Source organism: Rhopilema esculentum, chromosome 12, assembly GCF_057945365.1.
Source record: "Rhopilema esculentum isolate cy_ngs chromosome 12, ASM5794536v1, whole genome shotgun sequence".
Taxonomy (NCBI): domain Eukaryota; kingdom Metazoa; phylum Cnidaria; class Scyphozoa; order Rhizostomeae; family Rhizostomatidae; genus Rhopilema; species Rhopilema esculentum.
The window spans coordinates 10630499-10658353 of NC_142826.1; the positions used below are offsets into that span (position 1 = coordinate 10630499).

At 36.2% G+C, this 27855-nt stretch overlaps 3 protein-coding genes across 3 annotated transcripts; 2 read left to right on the forward strand and 1 right to left on the reverse strand.

Moving 5' to 3' along the window:
* The first annotated feature begins 51 nt into the window (after window positions 1-51).
* LOC135681270 (uncharacterized) lies at window positions 52-9414 on the forward strand. Its single transcript, XM_065195647.2, has 9 exons — window positions 52-301; window positions 2212-2416; window positions 2922-3210; window positions 3846-4107; window positions 5215-5505; window positions 5633-5736; window positions 5919-6086; window positions 6633-6930; window positions 7252-9414. The coding sequence occupies exons 1-9, from the start codon at window positions 52-54 to the stop codon at window positions 7749-7751; spliced, it is 2367 nt and encodes a 788-aa protein (XP_065051719.2). The 3' UTR covers window positions 7752-9414.
* Window positions 7300-16318, reverse strand: LOC135681275 (solute carrier family 35 member F3). Its single transcript, XM_065195654.2, has 4 exons — window positions 13606-16318; window positions 11619-11838; window positions 10075-10200; window positions 7300-9509 (listed from the first exon to the last, which is right to left on the reverse strand). The coding sequence occupies exons 1-4, from the start codon at window positions 13881-13883 to the stop codon at window positions 9075-9077; spliced, it is 1059 nt and encodes a 352-aa protein (XP_065051726.2). The 5' UTR covers window positions 13884-16318; the 3' UTR covers window positions 7300-9074.
* Window positions 16314-24354, forward strand: LOC135681279 (uncharacterized). Its single transcript, XM_089111909.1, has 3 exons — window positions 16314-16640; window positions 17251-17409; window positions 19493-24354. The coding sequence occupies exons 1-3, from the start codon at window positions 16583-16585 to the stop codon at window positions 19795-19797; spliced, it is 522 nt and encodes a 173-aa protein (XP_088968035.1). The 5' UTR covers window positions 16314-16582; the 3' UTR covers window positions 19798-24354.
* Window positions 24355-27855: the final 3501 nt, after the last annotated feature.

The window sequence follows — 27855 nt, forward strand, 5'->3', positions numbered from 1 at the left end:
GAACAGATAATGGAAGAAATTGGAAAATAAATGGTACAAAATGCATAACGCATGATACAGTGCTGCGGGGAATTACCTCTAACACCTTGGAGAAAACAGGCAGTAATGGCGGCGGACAGGGCAGCAGCGGATCTGATAGAGGAACGTCTTCGTTTAATTTTCCAAGCTTTAGGAAGTGCAGAGGAACAATTGAGCATAGGCTGCTATAAACGTGTTGAGGAAACCATGAAAGACATGAGAAACAACTTAGTCAGCTTAAAAGAGGAGGTTTTTTCCGCCCTTAAAGACGAGGAATACGAAGGTATTTATCATTTCTTGTGAACATTTACACTCATTTTTTATAAGAAACTGGCTATAAGAAACGAGTACTGGACAGTCAGAAAAAATTAAGAAACTCCAGTACTCGAAGCATAAAACTTTCGAAACTATTAAATCGTGATAAAACTGAGAAAAACGGAATTTTGTAAAATCCAAGAACAAGATTGCACTGTTGGCCTAGAACTTAAGACATAAGGGATAAAAATATTCTTCCCACGTCTAAATACAGCATCAGAACGGAAGCGAATCTCGTGACGTGAAAAAAGTCATGAACATTTCATAACATCATTCATGACATCATGATTAAGAAACTCTTAAGAAACAGTGAGTATTGAAATTTCCAGAACATTAAGAAACTGGAGTACTCAACATCGACCTTTGTTTCATATAAAAAATGAATGTATTTAGTGAAATGAATGCGGTGCATAAGGTGAATAGCCAACTCTCTGCAACACATCTCTGCATACACAGTTTTTTGATAACACAAGATAAATAATGGTCTATAATCCTGCAGTGTGGAGAACATTTTTATAATTTTTGGTCCAAATTTGGCTCAACAATAACCTGGCCTGCTTGGATGCTTCATTGTTACTTTGATTCTATTTTGCATACATTATATTGATTTTGTGTTTGTCAACACCAGGCACATCATATTAAACGTAAGATAAAAAACAGCGTAGTTAACATGTCGAAGTGATTTGCACCAGTCATTCGACAAATAAGAAACAAAATTCAGGATGTTGAGTTACGCTTTAAGAAATTTGAATACTTTTAGACAAGGAAATAGCACCAATGCCATCCCTCAAATCCCCCCCCCCCCCCCCAAAAAAAAAATTATGTGTTGCAGCAAACGAATCTGCCAGATACAAATAAATTATACTTCCGGCCATATTACAAGGATTCTCTCACAAGGTCACATAAACAACCAATTTGGTTACCCACATAATAAGCAATAGAAAACACATGTAAGAAGGAATAAACTCAAGATAGGCTGTCTGCCGGATTCTGTGAATCTTGCAAATATGAAAATATAATTCAGGAACAAACCAAAAAGAATCCAATATTTTGTATAAAAATTTAAAAAAAAGATTAAATTCATCAGAGTAAATAGACCTATGTTTATATAATGGCAATATCGACAAGCAATGCACACTAGAGGCTCCGACGAAGTGACTCTGGAGCCCAGGACCTCACCCTCTGCACAACGGTAGCCTGCCAGTTAAATTGGGCAAAAGCCTACTTCACAGAAGTACAAGGCAAGTTGGGCTGAGCCCTGGACTTCGCCCGACTTGCGATTTATTGCCTGTTTCTTGCCTCAATTGACCCTCTTCTAGTGTTAAAGTGTTAAAACGCCTCTTCTTTTAAACGCCCTCGATAAAAAACGTTCCAAGTTGGAAAAGGCTAAAAATATAAAAACATTCATCACTTAAAATATAGATAATAAAAACACTTGAAGAAATTAGCTGTTGGCATTGAATTGACTATTACATTTCTTTGTGCTTACTGTTTTCTTTTCCTTTGTGAAGTGATTGTGAAGATGTAAACAGAAAGTGATTGCGTTTTTTTATTTGCAGAAAGCTTTTAATGTTGGACTATTGTATTGTATTTCTTGATGTTGGTCTGGATAAATGCTTCCTACACTTTGCTTCTGCTGAGAGTCGTCTAAAATGATGTTCATGTTTTACTGGCGTAAAAATGTAATGGATCTGCTTTACCAACCTCCGCAGTTTTTTTGCATTTTGATGGGTTTACTGACTGGTACAAATCTCAAGGGCCTTGTTTTTAAAAATCGGGGTCCGGAACCCTAGTTTCCCCCTTGTTTGCGTCACTGTGTGTTAGATGCAAATAACTAAATGTGTATTGTCTGGCACAATAATTATTTTTTCTTTACAGACAAAGAAAAGCTGCAAGAAGTATTTGAGTTCAAAATCTCTCAAGATTTGCTTATGCTTGAAACGTCTGAACCTCTTGGACAAGGGGGCTTTGGGAAAGTTCTCAAAACTGATTTCAAAGGGAATCCTGTTGCTGTCAAAGTTATCAAGACAGTACAGGATAAAGATGCAAAAAGAATACCGTTAACTGAAGGAAGGCTTTTAAGGTAATAAACATTGGCATGACCAGAAACTTTTTTAAAGGAGCGTGACTAGCCAATCCACAAGTCTATACCTAGACATCCTTTTTCTACGCCACTACCTTCAGCTCTTTTTCACCACCATCAAAATCAGACCGATTATTGTTCTTATCTGATGAAAGCCATTCCGAAATCATAGTCATTGCTGTAGCAAAATTTTGAATAAACGATAATATTGCTTTAGAACTTCTTTAAAACAAATGGAATAATTTTCAGAAGCAGAAACCTATCAGCCAAAAGAAGCAGTTAAAAGTTCTTTTAACAATGTGTAAAAGATTCAAGTGATTTTGTCTATTTAGAGGCATTTTATTGTATTCTTTTGGGCCATATGTTCGAATTCCAAAATTTTTGAATAAGATTTTTTTTCTGCATCTGTGACTCATTCTGTAATCAGTATAGACGACTTTGGCCCTTGACCGCCTCTTGTGCCTTGCTGAAAACACGATATCAATAGCCATTTTTCTTTTCTTAGGCACTTGAGTCACGACAATATTGTAGCCTTCCGAGGCATGGGACAGCTAGATCAAGATGTAGAAAGCCATGGATTGAAGCGAGATTCACATTTCATTGTCATGGAATACATTGGCAATAATCTGAAGAAGTATGTAGAGAAACAGACAACACATGAAAGTAAAGGTCTACCGCTGTACTTGGTGTGGGATTTCGCTAGACAAATTGCAAATGGTTTGGAATATCTACATACGATGGGAGAGCCGTTTAAGCCAATAGCACATCGTGATTTAAAGCCAGATAACATACTAGTAGGTATAACGTATTTTCAGTCAAAGAATCTCTATGACTTATAAGAGACTGAGAGAACCTCAGTAAGAGATTGACACTGAAAGAGCCCATACAAGCTTGATGCCTTTTTGACCGTTTGTTGGCCACTCCCTCTCTATGGCTCTGACAGTAGAAATACTATCTGTGTGAAAAATAAAGAATTAGAAGAAGGCGTCATGGCCCAATCAAAAAGTCATATGCCTCGTAGAAAATGAAACAATTAATAATAGAAATAAATTTTCATTTTTTTTGGAAATTCCTGTATCCGACTTTAGAGCAACAAATTTTATCTCGTATCTGTGATAATAAAGACTTTAATCTACAAAAATTTTAATGCCAAATATCATTTTTTCACTGTTAGAAAGTTTTTATCTGTAAATACAATCATACAGAAATACAACTTCAAGAAGATAAACAAATGTTTTAAATTTTCATGTGTAGAATATGGCTTTGAGGTGGTGCTCCGACAAACCAGCGGAACTCGGACTAGCAACTTGGAGCCCTTCTATTTAACACAACAAAGTGGGTCATACTTTGTGATAAAAGAACAAACATAAATCTTGATAATATTCAATTCCAGTTATTTTGATAAACTATTTTTTTTATATTCTCGTAGTTAGATACAAGCCCAATGAGTATGAGAGTTAAACTGGCAGATTTTGGCCTTGCATATCAAGATATTTTTGAAGGTCGAGAAAGCCAGTTTAATATTCGATGGGCGGCGCCTGAAATATGGAGGAAGCTAATAGATGATTCATATGATGATTTCACTGATGATACTGATGGGGAAGATGTCGCTGAAGAAGAAGAGGCTGAGAGAGAAGCAACACCGCGAGATTCAAGTAAGCATTCTGGGGGATCAAGATCAACGAAATCAGGTAAAAACTGTTGGACATTTTATAATCTATGATTCAACTACGACTTCGAACAAGTTTTTAAAACCAACAGCACTTTAAGGCATACTTAAGATTTCTGTCTAAAACTCAGTGCTGCATGTTTTTAAAAAACTTCACACCTCTCCTGATCATCATTGAAAGATACTTCTCTAACGTTGAAATTACATTTTAATACACAAAATCAAACCCTAGAAACTGGGGCTAATAATTTCTTGCTTTCTGTTCTAAATATTACAGTCTATGACACGATACCCCACACAATCAGTACAGCTGCAGCTGTATGCTCAACATGACAAGGATAATTAATAACCACAATAATTAGGCAGCACAATATACAGCGGCATAGTCTGAGGTCCCCATGCTGGAAATAATGTACATGAATATTACAATTGAAAATATGGTTCAACTGAAAATGATTTTAAACAGCGAAAGAAAACTGCACAGACTAATATAATATTCTTGGTGGTATTGCTTAAAGAGACTGTCGAGTCTCTAAGACTCATGCATACTTCTTTTCCTAATATAAGTTAATTTGCCAGCTGGATAGAAAAGTGGTAATGATTTTAGGCCAAATAGAATCTTTGAAACCAAACGAGTCTTAAGAAAGCCAAAAATTCTAAAAATTAGCTGTAAAAAGCCAATTTACCAACTTTTTAGAAAACAAGAGGACTTTTCTATCCACTGTTCGGTAAGCAAAAGGGGAGAGCTTTCTATCTATCGTCTATCGATCTATGCAATTATTATACAGAAGCAAAATACATGTCCATTAAACACAGAATTATTATAAGATTGCAAATGTTTGTTACATGGCGTGACAACTTATTAGACAATTGCTATCTAATTATCAAGTGCTTCATTTTTACTTTACCCATTCACAACATCCATTCTGTCTCTTCCTCCAATTTTTTAAGCTAGCTCTTTTTTATTTAAGAAGTCCTTTTTTATCTTAAAGTATTCATTTTGCATGTCCCTAAATTGTGCCCCATTTTTTGTGCCCCCTCCCACGTTTAAGCACGCTACTTCCTTGGTTTTGTAGTTACCAAGATAAGAAAAAGACAGATTGGCAGTTTCCTCTTTTTTCTGATCTAGGCTATTATCCAGCAAACTATGATACAGATATTGGATTTTACCTTCAAGCTGATATTTACTCGTACGGCATGGTGATCGCTTTTTGCCTAACTGGAGATTCCCCTTGGGGCAATGTTGTAACAACCATTTTAGAGTATGGTGAAGACTGGGATCCAGCAATTGCCAAAGTAACCCTTCCTACTAATTTACCAGCAGAGGATCATGCACGAAAAATCATAGAGTTATGCTATACTGAAAATATTGATGAAAGGCCCAAAACTGCACAAGATGTTGTCCAGTTGTTTTTCAGAGGTACGTCCTGGTTTTGCACACCTTACCTTCCATTGACAGCTTAATTCTCTAAACCGAGGATATTTCGTTTCTTAGGGGTATGAAGTTATTTAGTCATCATCGCCCTTTTTGTTTACTATCTTCGCAGGCAAGAAGAATCCGTACAAGTCAACCCCTTCCAGAGCAGAGTTCTTCTTCTGCGGCTTTTTAACAAATACTAGCATATTTGTTGCAGACAGTCTCGTCAGTGAGGTACAACACTTTAGCTTATCCAACTTTGTTAATACCTTAAAATTCTAACCGATATTCTAGCTGGTTGCTTCATATGTTGATTAGCTCTGTGTTTAATGGCAATTGTAAATTTACTTCAAGTTTATTGACAACTCTCCCATATGATTACTCTTGACGCAATGACTTTTACTTCTGCGAAATAGACTAGTGAAGGCTACTACAGAAGTAAGGAAATGCCAAGAGGCTACCCGCCCAATTGCTTGATATGTGAAGTTGATGTCGATAATCGTCCATATCACATCCTGCCGAAAGCAATGGAAGAATGGGAATACTATGAAACATATAAAGAAAAAATAAGATTTTTCAATGAGGTAAGTTCACTTTACAGAATTTCGGGGTCAATAGCCATAACATGATTGCCCCTCTTAACCAATACACATAAACTGTTAGCCGAATAGGGCTTTCTTTTTACTGAGAACTTTATTTTGTTTCCTACAGCCCTTGTTTCCTTTTCGTTATACTTTTAAAATGATGTCTGTTTTTGTGTAAAACAAAAAGTGGCATTTTAAAGACTGATGTTGTAGTTAAGACTACACCAAGTGCCAAACTCGGAGTATTGATTTAACTACTCTGTTCTACACACAAAAACGTGTACAGCTCTGCGTATACGATGTAGACTGCATACCAAGACGCATTCATCAAGTAGCATTCATCAGGTTAAGTTGCATGTTTTGTATGATAGAAGATGCATTACCAGCATGCTTATCTGCAGCTGTCTTGAGAAAATGATTGTGTTTTGTATTTCTTTGCAGCTTTTGAAATTTTGATATTAGGCCAGTTTTGAAAATATAGTCGCAAAGTATGTGGGTTGCCCAAGAGCCTTTAACAACAAAGCTATATTGCACTTCGTTTTACAGCAAGCAGAGAAAAAGTTTATCGAAAATAACCCAACAATCGCTTTGAAGATGCTAGTAACGCCGAGAGAAGGTGAGCTTGAAGAGCAGGAAATACTTCTGAATTTTGCAGAAGGCACGTACGTTCATCATAGAGCGATGAGGGACATCTGGAGGAATCTAAGTGACGTAGAACGGGAGCAGCTTGTGCCGTCAAAGAGCCAGGTGAACAAAGCGTACAGCACTTCATTTGGCCTGCATGTAGCAGTGCTCACTGCCGATGATCCACCGAAATTTCTTTTCTGTCGGAGAGCAAACCGAGGTTAGTTTTATAAGCAGTTAAGATCAAAGTCTATCTTTGGGATTATGAAATATGCCACCCTGGAATCGTTCCAAAAGAAAACTAAAAGCACAATAGTGTAACTTTATGCTTTATGTGTGAGAGTCGTGCTTGTCTGGTTTGCTAAAAAACCTAAGAAAAGTCGAGAGTTAAACTGTCGGTAAATTTCGAGCCTTGCAATGATTCTCAATTAATTCTTATATTTCATCTGTTTCGAGCTTGTAAAATTTATCCTTACAAAAAGAAAAATATGTATTGTTCAAAAGAAAAAGACTGCAATATATTTTTATTTGCTTTTCGCAGTTGGTATGTCATCTCCACGGGAATACACCTGTGGTGCAGTTGAGAGCGTTTCAAAGAAAGATTGCTTTGAAAACGAAGCAACAAAGAAAACTTATGTGTCACTCTTGAAAACTGCCTCTCGTGGTCTCGAAGAAGAGCTTCGTGTGGAACTGGTTGGGGACGAGATTGGAGCAATATGTCTGACAACAGTTTATATGAAGTATGATACTCATGAGTGGGGCATGTGCGGCTTTGTTGACCTGAATGATCCACGAATCGCAGCAGAGAGGCGACTTTCTTACAAACAATTGCAGTCTCGCTTTACTGGCGGCCCCAAGGACAAGTTCGAGCATGACCTGGTTGAAGCAGTCGACTTCACTCTCGAAAATATGATGGATTTTGTGCGCACAAATTTCATGGATTTTGCCAGCTCTGGAAAACTTGTTGTCGTCAAAGTGTTGCAGTCATTCTTCGGTATGCGAAGAGTAGAGCTTGCTTTTCAAGCTGTTGATACTTCATAGAAGATTTCGATATGACTTGCAGTACTGCTAATAGCATGAGAGACTTACTTTGATCATAGTCTATGATTTGATTTCTAATAGCCCCCAGAAGGGTGAACAGCACAAACTTGTGTATGGACATTGTGTCCGGAATTAATATTAGAAATAGATTTCTTTTTATGACTTATAAATTACAATATATCTTTATCAAAATTACATCACAGTGAACACAAATTGGAGTGTTTTCTTACAACATGATGTGAAGAACGCAAGACTGTTCTAGAGTCTGCAGCTAATTTTTGCGACGTGTTTTTGAAAAGAAACGCAAAAAAGCAAATTTTATCTTATAAAATTAACATTAATTAATGAAATGATATCTTTCCTTGAATGAATGACCTATCTTAATTTTTACATTGACAGCTCTCAATCTTAAATTTTTTAATAAAGGGGAAAGAATTTATAACCAAAAATACAACACGTAAACAATATCATCATAGGCATGTTAGACGAACATTATTAATTACGAAGGTCGATTTTACGTACATAAAAATTTAATAATAATTCAAATCAATATTCAAGAAATAATATCATACATACATTAAAAACATACAATCTATTCAAATTTAAATAAATTTTATAACATCTTACTTTGTTTCAAGTATGAAAATTATTATTTTATCTGTCAGCTTCAGCATTAGCATTTAAAAATTGAATACCTGCAAATACTTGATGGCAACGACGTTAAACAACATTAATCTACTGACTTAAACAGCATTCATCTAAAATATGTGTTCATTATTTAGAGAAGCAGCAATATTTAATCACCATTGCTGGGTTTTGAGAGTATTTGAGATTATTCAGTATCTAACATATTCATACTTATGATTGTTCAAGCATTGTTAGGCCTAGGCCTTGCTGCTCTTTGCAACGCAGTACAAAGTTATGTGGGGGAACTTTAGTATTTTTCATGTTGAAATCACACAAAGCCAACAGCCTACATTATCATTTGCAAAATAACGAGAAAAGCAGAACCGACTTACAAACAATGATAAAGTTATAAATAAAACCAATTTTTCTATTGTTTATATTAATTGACCGACTTGCAATGACCCCTCCATGATACCAAAGGGTTTTGAGCAACGACCCTTGTAAACTGTCGGAATGTCTCTTTCATAGATAATACAGCTGAGAATCGAAACTTACCATCGCAAATTTTCCAATACCAGCGGTCAAGCACATAGCTGACCATCAAAAGGATGGGGGACAAGGAGGCTGACGCCTTATCTCTTAACATATCCTCCTTTGCACAAAAATAAAAATAGATATCTCATTAGGAGCATGGATCTATGTTATTAGATTCACCTTTTCAGGGTTTTTGGATTTAAATCTTTCAAAGACATTGGAAGGTAAAAGCATCAGCAGAAAACCCCCGACTATAAGAAATGAAGCTCCTATCTTCAATCCACTAAACGTTTTGTTTCTATACACACTGTCGACAATACCATTAATCGGTATTCCAAGGATTGTACCAAGTGAAATGAACAACGGAAAAGTATACGCAATGCCAAAATTTATGAGGAAATTAAAAACTAAACTCAAAATCGATCGGCCACACAAAAAGCCCCAAGGAATGCTGGACCAGTTTATTGACTCCTCGTGGGTGAAATACAGGATTTCAAAAGGAGGCCACAGGACTAAAAAGTTGACGATGCCAAGCAGTGAGAGAAAAAGTGTCACTCTGTTAACTGAAATATCACCAAAAACGCGCTTGAACATAACCTGAAAGGAAAGGGAAGCTATGAACAGATGTGAACTTTAAGAAGAATATGGTTCTATAAGACTGACTACAAAAATGATATTTTGAAAGCTATATACTGGCGAAACCATGATGAAAACGAAAGCAGCATTCAACATATGGGAAAAGTACTACATCATTTAATTTTATATTATCAAATTTCATATTATTTCTACTTTATTGGATTTTTATTACATTATCTTCTATAATGTTTTCATTATATCATACTCTGTTTTGTTTATTATTTTATATTACAATGAAAGCAGGTTTAAGCTTGTGTTCCTTTAATGCTAAATAATTGTTACATTTCATGTTGCCAAAATTAATCATAAGACACCACAGGAAAGACATATCCAACATCGTAAATATTTAAAGATAGCAATAACATCAACAATGCATCATTCTTCAACTTAGTATGTTTCTGTTTTTCCATGCCAATTTCAGATTTTGCAGGGCCAAAGGGCTATTAAGCAATTTTTATTGAACACAATGACTTTACAGCCAGTTACAAAATCACAATACTTTGAATGGGTATACAGTGTTTCATACCTTGTAAAAGGCAGCTCCAACAGCTGCAGACATTGACAGTAAAACACCCTCTAGAGAGGGACCCTTAAAACCATCTGCATAAGCCATAACAACAACACCAGAGATCGATAATATAACTGACATAACCTGCAATTAAATACAAAAATTAAAGACTTAAATTTTAGGTTGAAATGGCATAGAATCTTGTGGCATCAAAAGATAGTTCACGGGCAGTAAGGTAAAGAATGTACCTCATAGTTTAATGCAATCTTTAATAAGTTATTTGTTGTGATACATCCAGGGACGAAAACAAGTTGCTAATTTTGGAGGGGCGTGGAAGGATGAAAATTCCAACTTTAAGTGCAAAATTTTTCATTCGACCAGTAAATCTGTTGTACCTACCAAATTGATATTTGTAAATAGCCCGAACACCATAGTTCTATTTTCTTTATAATTACCAAATCTTTACTCAATAATTAGCCTAAAGCATAAAAGCCTAAATCTCAAAATTTTGATTACCATGAAACAAAAATTAAACTTACTGTAAGAAATAAAGCAACATTTAAGCAAAACCAGTATTAGATATACTTAATGATTAGTAGTATTCTTTCAGATCAATTGATCAATTTTATCTAAAATACATTTTTTCACGATATAGAAGCACCAAGAATTTGAGCCTTTTATTTTTGATCTTGATCGAAGAAAACTACCTTTAAATTTTTCAGAGGGCCAAATGCCTTTTCATTCTTTACAATAGAAATGATGATTTGAGAACAAACTTGTGCATATGCCTGATTCGAAAGATGAAACACTCTTCTTTGATCAAATACTTCTACTGCAGTTTTTGCAATGTGTTCTTGCTTCACAGCAGTTTTGTCATAGGAATTTATGATAAGGGCTCAAGGACATTAACAAATAACAGGGGGAGTTTAGCATAAACTCGTTTTTTATAAGAAGCGTTGAGAATTTTTAGTACTGAAAGATTCTTAATCTTTTATTGAATTAACTACTCGTAGTTTCTTAAAAAAATTCCCACTCTAATATTTTCTGATCAATGCGGGTATTATTATTCCAAACTGTAAGTTTCAAGTTTCTTATCCGGAAATTCACCTTGCCTGTTCGTAATTTGATTCAACTCCCATCAGAAAGAAAGAAAAAGAAAACGGGGCAAGTGTGCAATTTGGATCCAGTGGAGACGGGATTCACAATAGAAAACGATTGGATGGGTCAGCTTCAGCCTGTGAATCTTGATGTTTAGAATTTTTATATTTGAAATAAAAAAACTTCTTAAAATAAAAAATTCACAAGTTTGGTCTTAAGAAAAAAATTCCAAATCAACCGTTACGTTTTCCAACTGTAACTGGATTTTCCAAACTTTGGGGGGGCGTTACGCCCCCCACGCCCCCCTGTTATTTACGTGCCTGGATACATCTGTTATCAAATGATTTCACATAAATTGTTTGTTTTGTTGATACATATACTTCCTTAAGGCAACATATTTCCCCTGAAATATGAATAATTTTAGAAAGATTTATGAGTATAAAATAAAAAGCCAAATAACTTACCCGTAAAAGCATGAATTGTTCCTTTAGAATCAGGAGGGAAAACACATAAACAAATGCATTACAACTTGCAAACATGGCAGTCACATCTGTTACTGCTACTTTACCAAGAGCCCTGGTATAGCAGTAGTTTGTTACACACCAGATGAGACAGAATGGCAACACAATCTTGAACAATGACCTGGGACATACTCCATTGGTACCAAAGATCATTGCATCATTCCTCAAAAAGAAACAAAATACTTTGCTTAATTTATAGCAAAAAGATTTTAAAGTTGACCCCTCACATTCTAGGTCTGGTATTTGATGATTATTTGATTATTGGCAATATCCTGTTAAATGCCTTAATTTTCTTACTCCTGGGTGCATGTTCACCTCTATTTTTTTACTCTAATCAGGACCTCCTGACAATAACATTTCCACATAACATTCCTTAAACAGCTAAACAGTGTATCATTATAGAAGAGATGTTTGTTGACATACCTGATTATTGAATGTACCAGGATATTTCACCCCCAGCTAATTTAACCCCCTTTAAACCTGTCAACAGGCCTCACACTACCCAACATCATGCTTTTAGACTGACAGAAATCGCTCCCCTTAGAAATCGTTCCCCGAAGGAATGCCAGCTTGTCAGGTAGCATGTATTAGCAAAGGAAGATAATGCACTAAGAGGAAGGGTAACATCAAATGGAAATTGGACAAAAAGTTGAGTTATCAATTGTTAACAATAACAGCAGTGTAACTATAGAGGGTCAGACTCATTGCAATATGGGGGTGTGAGGGGTGTGACACTGTTGAGACAAATGCAGTATTTGAAATATTCTACTCTATGTTGCCCCTATAATATGGAAGCCCCCTTTCCCCCTGAATCAAAATTAATTAGATTTGCAGTTCTTTAATGTTGGCTTCAAAAACATGCATTCAATATTGAATTGAGGGGGGAGTTATTTTTCAAATGAAAAGAGAAAACATAAACTTTTCTTAAAATGTCTCAACTATTCTTGTCCAGGATTGTAGGTAAATTAAAAGTTATTGTCCATAGACAGGAATGATTGACCTTAAGAGTTGATATTTGTTTGTAAGGGGTGTGGCATTTGATTGAAAATAACTCTGAGTTGTTGGTCTTTTGAAAATAACACTATAAAAATAACACTGTCGTGGGGCTTTGCACAAAATGTGGCCAAAAACAATAACAAAAGTAGAAATCGGCTACTTTCTTGCATTAACAAGAGGACTGAGCTCCCTTAGCAGTACATTCCAGTACAGGAAAGTTTCTTCTGCATACTTGAGTCCCCAAACAAAATTTGAATGCGTGCCCCTGTTAACCAGAATAAACTTTTAACCAGTGGCCCAGTCTGCAGAGTATGGCATGTGCACACCGGAAATATTTTTGTGCAAAACCTGTTGCACACCAGGTATTTTTGGGTGTGGCAACTAACATGGGTGTGGCTTGGTGTGGACCCATAGAAAATGTCAGCTGATAAAAACAAGCACAGTTGTTTCCTGTGCGAGATCTCCGGTGTGCACAAGCAAAAAGCCTGGTGTGCCGGTGTGCACCACCAAAAATGTCTGGTGTGCTGGTGTGCACCGACTATTTTCCCCTGTTGTGGTTAAAATTTATAAATTTGCATTTCATCGTAAAAATGCGTGTGAAGTATACTGTTGAAGATAGCGCAAGTTTTTATTTGTATATTTGTCAAGTAAGATTCATGATATCTCAAATTGTTCATACACAACTGTGCTTGTTTTTATCAGCTGACATTTTCTATGGGACCACACCAAGCCACACCCATGTTAGTTGCCACACCCAAAAATACCCGGTGTGCAACAGGTTTTGCACAAAAATATCTCCGGTGTGCACATACCAAACTCTGCAGACTGGCAGGCTTGGAGCTGCCACTGCTTTGAACGCGCTTCTTCAAAACAACTTGCATAAAAAATAATGCTTGCTAGTAAAATGAAGATAATGCAATTACAATCAACATACCTGTAAGTATCAATGAGCCGTTTCCGCTGGAAAAAAGAGAGGATGACTGCTGGTAGATACGACAGTGACATCCAGGAAGTAGAGAACCACATCATAAACGAAGGTGAATTAAATGACTTTGTGTATGTATTCTCAGTAAACTGTGATGCGCCTACCCAAGAAAAAGAAACTCCAGCTACAATAATCAAGCCGGCAATAAGCTTGCCTCTCGTTTCTATGCTGTATGTGATGCGATTTTCCTCATCACCGGCTCCGGCTCGATTACTTACTTCATCCATGTTTGAAATATTTTTGCAACCAACCTCGTATTGAGTTGACAAAGATTTCAAGATTTATCTTTCTACCTCTCTTCGATGGCTTTTTTCGAGATAGACAGGGAGGCTTTATTTGGCAAGGGTGAAGTGCAGCGAAAAAAAAGAATACAGTAGGAAGAATTATAGATTATTTTCATTTAAGCATTATACAAGCTACTCCTGTGGGCAAGGACGGACTTGAGAGGATACCCAATCAGGGGTGTTGTGGCTCCTAGAAGAAAGTCGGGAAAAATAACACTTAAGTGGCCCATTTTAGTTTTTTCCAGAAAACAATTTGTTTACTATTCGTGCAAAGAGGGGCAGTTGGGTAAAATAGCTTAAAGAGTAGTGACACAATAACAGAGGTGGACGCCACAAATTTGAAACTGGGGGAGGGGAGCTAAGAATCAAGTTTAGTGACATAGGAGAGATTAAGCCATTTGAAATTTTTGAAATTAAGCCTTCTAGAATGGCTAAAAATGAATTTTCTAGACTAATAAATTAATATATTACTATAAAGTCTAATAGATTAATATATTACTAAAAAGTCTAATAAATTACTATACCGCTCAGAATAGATAATTTGGGAGGGGATGTGTCATGCTAAAACTTCTTGAACAAAAATGTGGATCTTCTTTGTCTCGAGTATTTTCAGTAGGCCGTGTTCACACATTCAAAATGCAGACATTGCTGGGATACAGAAGTTATTTGCTGAATCAATGAAAATAATAGACAAATGATAGAAATACACCTATATATAAGTAAGTAAAAAGATCAAATTATATCTAAACTGTTTGTTCTCTTTTATTACATACTCTGCTTTAAAACAAAAAAAAGACGGTCAAACAAGAGCTTTTGCTGAGGTAGAGAATTTTGAATATCTCCAAATCTCTAGTTCAAAACTATTAGTTTCATATAGATGAGAGATAATTTCACAAAAGAAATTATTCCCTTGATGTAACTTCCTGGGTATTACAAAGTCACTTGTAAGACTAGCCACAACTCCCCTGTACCCAATCTGTTTTTCGGGGAAGTGGGAATTCTCATTTTTGGAGTCTGGAATCGAGGTAAGCCCTTACGTAAGCACATGAACTGTATTTTGCCTTACAAAAATAAAAGAGGCATTCCCTATAATGTAGTGTTTGTTCTAGTCGGTTTGAATGGTGCTGAATTGCATTTAGCTATATGAACATAATAGCTCCTTGATAAATTTTCCAAAAAGTCTATCATCAGTTCCTTACAATAATAACAGAAGACTGTGCAGCATTATTCTTCAAAAGAATCATACTCAGGGAAACATAGTGCAAAAATGTTTTTTATGCGCGCGCATGCTGACGTGATTTACCTGCCCGCGAAAATTGTGTCGTTCTGTCCCGGATGCGATTGATATAAAAATATATGAGAAAACAAACTTTGAATTTTAACCTTACCTCTGCTTTATTTTTATGGAGTCAAATAGATAAATTATCTACTTAAGATACATTTATATCATTAAATTATGGCTTTAAAACCTTATTAATCTCTTCGTGGCCTATGCTTTACTGCCAAACTAAAGTATCCTATGCCTAGGCCTACTATTAGGCAAGAAGGGAAATATGAACAATTTAAAAAGTAAATTTTCAAGCGTTACCCAATTTTCCGCCTCTGAAGGAGACAATATACAAAAAAATTGAACTTTTGACTACAAGTATACAAAAATTCATGATGCGGCATGGTGGAAATTTTTCACGATCGTTAATTCAAATATCGAACAAAACTTCCCATGTTGACCTTTCAAAATTTCGCTTTTGTTTGGTTTCCTACTCTTATAGAAAAATACCGAAGCGATTTCAAAATCGCGTTAAAAACAGCTACTTACATTCGTGACCAATCTATTTTAATGAAAAACTTCCATGAATATACCGCATATCCCAAAAAGTATGGCGGTTTTAAATCATCATTCAATCGCACCCATAAATTGACAATCCTAAAGTTAGGTATCTTTGCGGTGAAATTATGAACGTGACCCAATTTTCCAAATATGCCAACCAATATAATCTTATTTTTCGGGGCATGAAGATGAATCAATAAAAAAATCAGCGTGCGGCATGGTGCCGTTTTTGAGATAAAATAAATTTGAATTTTGAACTTTTTCTCCGTGGAACTGACAATATTTGAGGCATACTCACATGGTAAAATTTTGTATATAAAATGAGCCGATCAGGCTTTAAGTTCACTCCGCCATGCTCAGGTCTTTTGTGGTTGTGGTGACACAAAACCCTATAACATTGCACCTCCCAGGAGGCCTGGATCGGAATCAAAGTGTCACATGGTCGGTTGGCGGGAAAAATTTTGCGCGTCGCCATTTGGCCGCAGCTTGCAGGCGCAAAAGCTCTTTGCACAGCGGCTGCAAACATTTTTGCTCTATGTTACTCAGGGATACTCTACATTATCCTATTTGCTCATTCCAAATGTTTGCTAAGTATAACGAACAAGAATTGTTATCAAATATGCGTACAAGAATTATCCTACGCTGTAATCAGCTGAAGCTTCTTATCGGGTTTGTTTAACTGTCCTCAATCGTACTACATAGTTTATCTAAATACAGCTGCTTGTAATAAATGAAAATCTGAAATCACATTAGTCCCACTTTGCAAGGATAGAAACGATAAATACACACGGGTGTATGAGATATTGGCCTAAAAATGAAAAAGTTCATCTACGTGGCTTTTTTCTTTGGAATTTCTGTCCTCCAAACAACTCGTAAGTGTTAAATTTCCAACTTAGATATCGTGAATGAATTTTTCTCAGTAAATAAAGTTCTTTGTTGATGTCCTTAACGAGCTTCCTTTTTCGCCTATACCTTTGGCCATGCTATGCTTGGGTACAGTTTGTAACTCTCTTGGTTGTGAAGCAAAAAATAAATTTTCGTCTCAGTCATTTAGACATCTTAGTCCTACATTTTGCGTTAGACATCTTTGTAATAAAATTTAGGCTATTTTCATTAGATATATTTATACTTACTGCTGCGTAACAGGTTTTCGTTTTTATGAAAAGGGGCCAAACTTGAAAACCTTCTCTGAGAAGACCCTCCTTAGAAATTCCTCTTTGAAGAACCAAGCCTAGTTTTTGCCCGACAAACAGAGCAGTTTTTAAGCTTTTAGTTGCCCCTTATATGCCTTTTTTCTACAAAATTCATGTATTGAGGGAATTTTAACCTATTATTGAAGCAAATTTGAAAGCATTTCCTAGCAAATGCGTAGAAAAGCCTTTCAAGAAAGCAAAACAATCTTTCAGAGGTAACATGTACCTGATAGTGATTTACCTTGATTGTTATGCGTGAATTGCTTCTGCATATCATTATTTCATTTAGGTTCTCAACTACATTCAAAATGCTCTGATAAATTCATTGGTAAAGAGTCAGGGGAATATCCTAGCTGCGCGTACTATGCAAAAAATGATTATTGCGTTATTAAAAATTATACTGACTGGCTAAGAGAGAATTGTCAACGTTCGTGCGGATATTGTGAGGGTAAGTCCACGAATGCAAACATAGGGGCGTCACTTCATACTTTTTGTTGGGGGGGGGGGGTGGCTGCATATTTGCTCTGCGGAAAAATTTTTGCCCTGACAAAAGTTTGAAATGTTGGGAACTGGCCCTCAGTTCCCGTGACACTAAAATAGTTGTTCTCGCTTAGGTCCTTGCTCAGTATGTCCACAAGTTCACCGATGTGTTTGCCTAACCTTGGGGAGACGAGCAAGAGAGAGTTTTTTATGAGTGAGGCAGCCCTCCATCCTATATTCAAAGAACATGCGCTCATTTTTTACAACACACTTTCGATATACACACTAGCATTTCACAAGTTAAGGGTAGCAAAGCTTCCCTCAATATCATCAAAAATCATCATGGGTAAACTACCCTGCTGCATATAAAATTCAACAGACGGTAAAATTTCATTCTCAGACATAATTATATTGCCTTTACACTCTCTTCTTATAAGAACAATTTAATAAGAACACGACCTTCAAAATTTGTCAAAAGTTGAGAAAAAATTAAGAATAAGCTGGACTGAGTTACTGTAAAATTAAACTTTGAACAATGTTTCATCTCAAAAACGAGGAGTTTTTTGCCATCTTGGGATGCTTTTTCGGTGAATATTTCAACATGGCGGCAAATGAAGGTTTTCTCGCGCACTGTCTTGGCAAATGAGGCCTGGACACCTCCCTAGAGCGAAAAGCTAGCAATCGCACTGCTTATACCTTATAAATTAAAGAACAAATTAAGAACAACCAGCCTGAATTTCAAATTACTGGCTCTTATAAAGAAGCGAGGGGCAATTCACTCTTGAAAAAAGCGTACGAGATTTTCCCTGAAACAAAAGGATTTCCAGGGATTTTCAGATAAAACAATAGGATTTTCACAAAAGGGGTACGAGATTTTTTTGGATTGACTTGCCCCTCGTAAAGAAGAGTGTAATGGTAAATTTGATTTTATTAAATGCACCGCAATGGGGAAACCCTTTGCCCCAAATCATGCCAACATATTCATGACAACAATAGAACAGCCTATCTTGAGCAATGCCCCGATGGGTTGTAGTCGAATATTTTGGAAAAGATTTATCGATGACATAATCTTCATCTGGAAAACACAAGCTTGAAAACCTACAGGAATTTAAACAATACACCCTAGATCATCCGCAAAAAATAGATAAAAAACAATAGATATATCACAGTCAAAGCAAATTTAGACCCAAATATGCAAAACTATTCCATCAAATTTTGACCCAAATAACCTCGTTTACAGTGTCTTTGTTTTCTGGCAAGCGGTGCTTGTCATTTTAGTATGGTTTTTAAATAAGACACAGATATCAACCAAGGGTGTAACAATAGAAATGGGTGTAACACTTAAGGTGAAAGGAAATAAGAATCAATTTAGAAATCTATTTCATCCAGGCCAACACCACTCTGGCAATTTCTACTTCGTGTCACTGGTAGTCTGTATCATGTTAATTTTGGAGTAGACAAAATACAAGCGTAACCTACTTGCTTGTTACAGTTACATAGGAAAACAACAAAACAGATCCGTTGGTAGGCAATGGTGAACCACCCCCATACCCCCCACAAGTGACGCCCCTATGCAAACATTGTAATGTACTTTGCTCGATGCTTAAAGAGAGGGCATGAAGAGGGATAATTACCCCCCCCCCCCCTCAATGTATATCCAAACATGCTCCTGAAACTGTCAAACTTCTTAAAATCTTACTAAAACTCACTGGGTGGTAGGTGATGTTTTCCAAGCCTAGTGTCTAGCACAGAGATGAGGTATCCTGGGCCACATCCATTACCCTCCCGTTCTGAAGCTGCTGACGACACAAAGGAGATTGATATTGATCTTCAGCTTTCTTTGGAATTTCTTCAGCAAAGCCATTTAAACTATAAACATTCTCGCCTATAACCATTTAAGACTGTTTCGTATCAAGGGCGTTCCAATTCTTTATTATCCATAAGCCATTTATTGGTTTTTAACTTCTTGATGCTTCTAAGACTTTAAAACTTTTTGCTGCAAAAGCTTTCAAATGTAGGTTGGTGCTTAATGGTTTGCTGTTTTTTTGTAGCGTTTTGGGGATTTGAGGAGTACCAGCCACATATTTTTGCAACCAAGTTGTCTTATGTAAACATGAGCTTGGTTTCCCATGTCATCATAACAATACAAGTGGAAAATTTGGAGGAGTGTTTGAAGAAGTGCACAGATCTCCGTCTAAACTCTTCAGGGGAAAAATGCTTTTCAGCCAACCTATCTATGAGCATGAATGGAAAAATGGAAAGAATATGCGAACTAAATTCGAGTACAGAAAGAAAGAACCCGGAGCACTTTGAGTCAAGAGAAAACTTCGTTTATTTTGATCTACTGGGAGCTTGATTTATGACCGATTATAATCAAATGAGTTTGGCTTTATATCAATCAATGTTCTAAAAGATTTGACCTCTGACAAAAAACAGTAACTGAAACAATTAAAGTTCCACCACGGTATGCATGGGGTAGGGCAAAACCTTAAAGTTTCAAAACCTTAAAGGCCTCTCCAGCCAAATTTTGCACTTGCATTTTATTGGCTAATCTAAAGGAGTTGAACCTGCTGATCACGAATTCGTTATTTGTTTCTCGATATTTTTTACAGTTTGTGAGACATAAGCTCTTGCATTTTGATAATTGAATTGAATCAACCGACAAAAAGTTTTCGGTTTGGTGACACTGTGACGCAATTTTGACGTCACAATGTATTTCGTTAGTCTCGCCTCAAACCGAATCGAACGACGGCGATTCGCAAATTGAACACTGCAAGTGATGGTACTCTCAGTTCTGTTCCACCGTCTTTTAGTTTGAGCATTTCAGACACTAATCCTGAAGCCTTTAATTGTTCATCGTTTCTGGAGGACAACTGAAGTGACAATTTCGATCAATTTTACGCGAGGGAAGAGCTGGGACAGGAAGCTGAGTGGGCCTACAAAGGTAATCAAAACAAAGTCGTGACACAGCATGGACACATTCGACCCGCAAACTTAGAATGATTGTAAACATTTGATATTTTTCGATCCTAAAAAGCTCCTGCTCTAGATTTATATGTAGTTATCAACGCGTGACCATGATTCCTTCACGATTCGGTGGAAGATATACGAAATTCATGGCGAACGAGAGCAGCACACTGTGACGGCAGAATGTCACCAAACTGATTCGGCTTTTGTCGTTTTTTTCTCGGAAAGGTGCAACTTTAAAGCCTTACAACTTCTAAACTAATTGGAATTTGCAAAAACAACGACTTTGCCATAATACACGCATCAGATGCTAACTTTTAAGTCAATAAAAAAAATTTTTTTTTTGGCTGGAGAGGCCCTTTAAAATCGAGTCATTCGCTACGTCATATGATCAAGGAAGAAGATTTCAAAAATTTCCTTATCTTCTTCTCGATAGTTGCTTCTAGGAAGACTTTGTCGAAGTGTAGATGTGATGCTGTGGCGACAGGGACCAGTGTCGTGTATACAAGGCTCAAATCATAGTATGCATTTAACAAGTTTTATTTATAATCATATATATGCAACCTGACTTCGCAGGTTTTAAAGGGATTCTGGGTAATAAGTAACAAATTTTACTCAAATACAGCAGTATGGTATTTACTTGAAAAGATATTTTGAATTCACATTGGTTGGAATTTTGCAAAACTCTTGCATTAAAAGTTACTAAATATTGACTCTTAAAACGCAGATTTTGACTTAAATCGCCAGTGTTTGAAATCCTTGTTCCTTTTGTTGTTTTTGCATAGATCTTTGCAAACACAACAGTTTTAATCAGTGAATGAAGTGCTCCGGCTTGTGAATGAAGGTTCATCTAAAAAAATATTCATACTGCACCAGAAACAATATTTGATTTTCTCAAATCAAGCAGCATGCATTTGCAATCAAGGACAATCTGCACAAATGCTATCTGAATTGTCCTTCCTTGGCGGCCGGAACAGTTGAATAATACCGGCTTGGCTTCTTTTCTGTATGGACGGCAAGCAAAACAGGCAACTTCGTTGTGATTTCTACGTGGAAGATAATAAGATAAACACTCCCCAATGCACATCTTGTTCTGAATGTACCGGGTCTTGCAACCCTTTCTGTTTATTGTTTGGTTAAAATATTTTCCGGTACACCAGCTTGTTCTCTCCCCAGTATAAAGGTTATGCGGGTACGCCAAATCCATTTCCTGCAAGTTTGCAATAGACATCGACCATAGAAAAATTGCGAGAGACAGCATCACCTTAGGAAAATCCCCCATGACCCAATTCTTTTACTGCGCCTGTCTATCTCGGTCTTTTCAGCCACTCTTTAATAATGACTTGGGTGTTGGATCGCTGGAAAAGCCAATTTTTATGTTTAAAATGCATTCTTTTTGTGTTGACTTGCGATCCTAACGATGTAATTAATCTAAATTCATTATTCAAACCTTTCATAATAAATTTTATATCTGAAGTACAGGAATATTTCTAAAAAGGGATTTATCATTGTTGACACATTCCATTCGCATTAAGGAAGAGGGGAAAACATTCTCCAGTCGTAAAGAACTTTGCTTTGCTTGCATTGCACCCAGACAGAGGAAACCATTACTAGACAGAGTCCATTACTGTTGGAGACTTTCAAAAAGAATATATATATATTGCATTAGACAGTACACGCCTATAATACTTATAGGTATAAAGGTACAGTTTCCAGCCAATGCTATATCTCTTTTCATGGAAGTCTTTTGTTCACCCAACACCAAATCAAGGTAATCAATTTATCGAATTGAGGAGAATAAAGATTGGGTGGCCTCTATTAACATGCAAAATAGAGGGCAATTACCCTCACCCCTTGATAGCATCTTCTTTTTTAGACAATAGACTATTGGTCCCTGTATATAAGAACAAAGGTTTGAGCCAGCTGCTGCCAATGTGTTTTGAAATGATATGAATGTTCTGAGTGATGTCTACCTTTGTTGGTTATCTTTGTTGGCAATGAAGGGGGTACCTTTGTTGGCAAAGACATTACAAAAAGGGGTAGCTAAACACTGATCTTATACTAACATTTAGCACCAGTCTTCAATGAAAGCAGATACTTTTTCCATAAACCAGGAGTTTTTAACTTTCTTCTGATTCTACTTGTCCAAGCTATCTTTGGTACAAAAACCGACCTGCTCAAAACGCAAAGAGCATTTTTTTAATTTCCAGTAAAATGAGCAACCTAAATATACACCAGTATCATTCGGTCTATTTACATTTTTAGATGCCTATTATTTACAAGAACGAGAGGGCTTCCTCTAGAAGCTAGAAACTTGACTCTCCTTTCATCCTGTCCTCTTTGGGTTTGAACCATAGGGTTTGCGCGTCTCAACAATCAATATCACCAAGCAATACAGATTTAAGCATTGTTCGAAAAAAACGATTCTGTTTAGCTTTAACCAAATCCACTTCTTTTGAAAATTTGGAGAACGCGCCTTTAGGTACATCCAATTACCAAAAACTTTTTATCTAATGATTAATGGTCGTTACAAGTGTTCCTATGAAAAAGGAAGAGACATTTTTTCCCATTTTCCCCTCTCAGTGAACTTTGTGCATATTATTCCAGATCGTGTGTAACGTAAGTAACTTGTTTGAGACTAAATGTACATCAAGTGAAAGCCTATCATCGATTTCAATGGAATTTTAAGAGTCAAAAAATTCGAATTCACAATTTAATTCAATCTAAAAATGCTGGATTGGATTGCTTAAAAGTCTAAAATGTCTACCCGCACTTAAATACACGATTTTGTAAGTACTAGATGGAAATGTACATGTCTCGTTCGGGTACTGAATGCCTGTTTGTCTCCAGTGGTTTGGTGGGAAATAATTTTTGTGGGATGAGGTGGGGTGGGGTAGGAGGCTGGCGAGAGGGAATAAATTTCCGAAAAGTTGCAAAATTTCCGAAAAGTAGGGAAAATTTAGTGCTTTAGGGTACTGTGGCCTTCCCTTATCACTGCGCATCTCAACGTAGTTTCCATTTACCCCTTCTCTAAAAAATAGATTTGAAAACAGAGTTGCATCGCTTAGTATCACAATATCATGTACATATGCTGATTTGCAGGTAATTTTTGCTTCTTTCTCAATGGTTTTTCAAGTCAAGGTTAAACGTTAAACCAACTTACGTTTTTCCTTTCCACTTGGGGTCTTCTTGCCATTTGGTCTTTATCTCATTAGAATATAAACAATCAAAGGAAAGCAACGCTACAATATACCTCATTGAGCACAACACTTCTTACTCTGTCATTAGTAAGATTTATTACATCGCTGGTATCGTGCTCTCGATTCTAGATTCTATAAATAAACAGGTATCATATCATCAAAGGTGCGTATCATCGTCAGAACCTTTATGAATCCAAGCATTGAATGTATGGCGGGGAATATGAATAGGCTTCTGGTAATCTTTTTATCTCACAAAGTCAAATGAATATTAGGCTGCGGGGTCGTCTGCTTAGAGGATGTACTCTAGTGTCTTTATTAGAAGGGGGGAGGTAATAGAATAGAGGGTGTTCATTCCGACCAATTTTCAATAGAAGGGGGCTGCTTATAGAAGGGAGGTGTTCATGTCGACCAGTTTTCAATAGAAGGGGTGCTAATGAAGGGGGTGCTCATGTCGAACAGTTTTCAATAGAAGGGGTGCTAATAGAAGGGGGGGTGTTCATGTCGACCAGATTTCAATAGAAGGGGTGCTAATAGAAAGGGGTGTTCATGTCGGCAAAGCGGTGTCCTTTTTTGAAATCGAAGTACCTTTAAGAATAAACTGTCGAAATTTGGTTTCAGTTTCTTGAATAGTTTTAGAGAAAATTGCAATCTTACAAAGATGAATCGAATTTACAGCTTTTAACTTCCAAATCAAAAATCATCGGTTTTCTTTGTACGGTTGAGATTTAACAAAAACTATGGAAAACAAAGAATAACGAAAATCAAATGACTTGATTTGTAAAATTTAATAGAAGGGGGGTGCTAATAAGCGACGGGGGGAGGGCAAAATCTTCTGAAATTAATTCACGGGGGGGCCCTTCTATTAGAGATATTTAGAGTAGCACTTTGTATCCAGAGATGTATCCCGTATAAAATTCTATAGACCAATGCGGCGGCGAAGTAGCGGATTTTTGAGACTGAGTAATGGAGACTCTGGCACCCAGGGTACCAGAGATGTCTTTATAGAACATTTGAAAATTGTTGCATCCGTTACACTTGACCAGTAACTTTGATAGCCAACGTGGCGGTAATGAAACTTACAAGTTCATAACCTAAATTCTGTCAAAGAGAGGGAGAGGAAAGTCCAAGTATAACAAAAAGTTTTCAGCTTGTCCATAATAACAAAAAGCATTTGCTTTTACTGTTACAAAATAGTCAATTCCCCGAAAAATTATTGTGGAGACATTTTTTCTTTTCTGAGCAGTCAAACTGCTTTCTTTCAATTCTTTTTTGTCCAATTGGTTTGATTTTTCCTGTTATTTTTTTTCCGTCCTTGAACATGAGAACCTGCTTATTTATCGATTTTCTGTCATTTTTTGTCATCTTTCGGTAATTTTCAAACGAGATTTTTTGTACTTTCATTTACGATGCACGGCAAATACCTTTGGTCAGAGCAACCAAAACTTCACTTTTCATTTCTCTGATTCTCACGAAAGCTGTGTTCTTAGGAATTTAAAAAAAATTAAATTTACTCTAAAGGATAAACAATTTCATATTGTCAGTTAATTGGAATAACCAGATAATGGAAGCATGAGTATAAATCGAGCCACTTATGACCTTGAATTAATACACGCTTATCTTTTTATAAGGGATCTAGATCCAGGCCTAATTTTCGAAGTTCCTTATTTTTGACTTCTTTTGATCGAGCTGCAGTGCTAAAAGTCCCTTAACATTATTAGTTGCTTAATTTAACTGCACATTTTGTGCCATGATAATTGTACATAGTACATTGAATTTCTGTATTAGTGTCGCTAGATTCTTAGCTGTAGCTAGAAAGCAAGGTGAAAAACAGGAAGATAACTAGAAAGATGTTTGATACGTGAAAAAGTGGAGTTTCAATCAGGAATGGGATGGCATTTTGAAACACTCGATAGCTTTTTTCGTAACACACAATCTATGTGATTTTTAACTCCGAATGATGGAACCGCCTTCATAATTCTTGACTGTTTGCAATTATGAAAATATTCAAAATTGGAAAGTTCCTTGAGAGGTTTGTCTTTAGTACCAGCAGTTCTTTAATTTGTTCTGCCTTCTAAATGTAGGTTCCTTATAAAGTTTTTTTTACAAAAAAGAGCTTGTGACATCAAAACTACTCCGATATTCTCCCTTAGCAATACAATATGCCGAATGACCCTCCTTTATCTTCAAAGCTACGAGCATTCCCTCGTGTATTTATTTCGAAGGTGAATTATATCAACTATGTGGGTGACACATTTACAAAAAGACATTGCAATTGCCAAGACTACAAACTGTTCAACTCATTATTTCTAATTGTTTGCTTTCTAAAGAAAGCAGAAGATATCGTCGTAAACAGGAAAGGGTACAAAGATTTAATTGACTGTTTAATATATTCAATATTGAAATAACACATTGCGATTAATTTCAACCACAGAATAGAGAGAGAGAGAGAGATCTCTATTCTGTGCTTCAACCCAATCAGAGATGTGATCACATAAATTGATCGTGGCAATCCAGCCCATATTATTTTTACTCAAGGTAAAAAAAATTACGATTATGCATTGAAGAAATGCTTCCTTTGAACTGCATTCTTTCACTCATATTGGAACATATTTAGGATCTAAGTTAAATGACCAGTAGGGAATAAATTGCACTAATTGTTGCATTCTTAATTATATTGAGCAAACAGTTGACAATAACTTGTTTTCAAGAAGAATAAAGAGAGCATGTGCCCCTCCAACATTAAAATGCTTCTGACGTCCCAGTTCGGGTCTGCATAAACTGAAATTGAAATGTGCATTAAAATCTTTGAATAGCAATTGAATAGTTGAGATGAATAGTAACACTTTTCGGCATCGTTAGGTACAATCACTGCCAAAAGTCTTGTAACACTAACGTAGGTTTTCAAAGGCAAATTCAGCCATCCCCCTCTTCCCCTAGGACCAATGTTGATTTACTATAGAAAAAAGAAAGGGGCTATGGAGTACGCTTTTTCTTGTTGATTGTTTGATATTTCTCCATATTTTCAACATTGTTTTGGGGGGAAATGGGGGCGGGAGTGGAAGTATTCAAGAAAATAAATGAAAAATAGAAAAGCACAGCGCAAAGTGTTAGGTGTTCCAAGTAATTTTGGCAGTGATTGTAGGTAAAAAATGCCTACAATATTTTGGCAATGATTGTAGGTAAAAAATCCCCTAGTATAGATGTTCTGACCTGCATTAATAGCCTTTCAACATTGAAATGAGGGGAGGGGTACAAAGTCTCACTCTCAACCCCATCTATCCACAAGTAGATGTTTCGACCAAATACTTAACGTAGCCAATCCTTCTATAGAACAGAGTTCTCATGGTTTTGAAGTTTCAAAACAAAATTGGGTTATAAAAAGATTGATGTTGACCATACCGAAAATTGTTGTGCTGTTTGTGAAAAACCAAGATCTCTATAATAGAATGGTTCTCTGAAGAAATCACTATAAAAAGAATGCAAGCTGATTCAAAAATTGTTCTACCATTATTCAAGCAATTGTTCTATTATAAAAGAAATTGAAATGCTATTCATAATGCTAGAAATAGAAGCTCTTTACGTGACTTAGCAAACAAAAACTACTGGTCGAGTTCTTTGTTTCCATTGAGCTAAAATTAACGTTTGGTTTGCGTTGCGTTGTTAGATTCAATTTAGTTGCCTACTAGAAAGAACTTCCTTCTTCTGAGTAAGTATTTTTATATTGCATGTTTTGTAACTTATTTAATGAATCAAGCCATTGCTACTGCAATTTCAGGAGGCAGTCATAACGCCAAATCCATTGCTATTTTTTTGGTATATTTCTTTGGTTACGAAACGTTACCGTTACGAAAAATTCGGCAACATGGGACAGGCCTTTGCTGGGAAATTAAAAAATTGCATCATTATGTCAAAAAATCATTAAGATGATATAAGCATCAACAAGGCAAATATTTTAAGAATCTAAATGTTGGTAGATGTGAGTTTATGATCTTATATCAAGGCTTCATTCTGCCATCAAAGATGTATTTGAGGTTTTTAGACAGCATGCGTTAGTGATAGGACGAGTTTTTTTGCCTGCGTCAGTTTAGCCAGACAGACAGCCGATACAATCATTTTAGAGCTCAATACAGTGCCTAATTCAGTGTGGTCTTGTATACTAATAGTGGTTTTGAAAATCCAAATTGTCGTCTTGAAATCAGGAATTAGTGGGAGGATTGTCTCTCTAAGCGTTATGTTTATTTAAAAAT

Bases quoted from the DNA above. Each gene is read 5' to 3' on its own strand.
- LOC135681270 (XM_065195647.2), top strand. From the start codon at position 52: ATGATACAGTGCTGCGGGGAATTACCTCTAACACCTTGGAGAAAACAG. The intron at 5,737-5,918 runs GTACAACACTTT...TCTGCGAAATAG, and splicing joins CAGACAGTCTCGTCAGTGAG to ACTAGTGAAGGCTACTACAG. The intron at 6,087-6,632 runs GTAAGTTCACTT...TTCGTTTTACAG, and splicing joins AAATAAGATTTTTCAATGAG to CAAGCAGAGAAAAAGTTTAT.
- LOC135681275 (XM_065195654.2), bottom strand. From the start codon at position 13,883: ATGGATGAAGTAAGTAATCGAGCCGGAGCCGGTGATGAGGAAAATCGC. The intron at 11,839-13,605 runs GTATGTTGATTG...TTTCTTTTTGAG, and splicing joins CGGCTCATTGATACTTACAG to GAATGATGCAATGATCTTTG. The intron at 9,510-10,074 runs GTATGAAACACT...CTTTCCTTTCAG, and splicing joins TTGGAGCTGCCTTTTACAAG to GTTATGTTCAAGCGCGTTTT.
- LOC135681279 (XM_089111909.1), top strand. From the start codon at position 16,583: ATGAAAAAGTTCATCTACGTGGCTTTTTTCTTTGGAATTTCTGTCCTC. The intron at 16,641-17,250 runs GTAAGTGTTAAA...TATTTCATTTAG, and splicing joins TTCTGTCCTCCAAACAACTC to GTTCTCAACTACATTCAAAA. The intron at 17,410-19,492 runs GTAAGTCCACGA...GTTTTTTTGTAG, and splicing joins TTCGTGCGGATATTGTGAGG to CGTTTTGGGGATTTGAGGAG.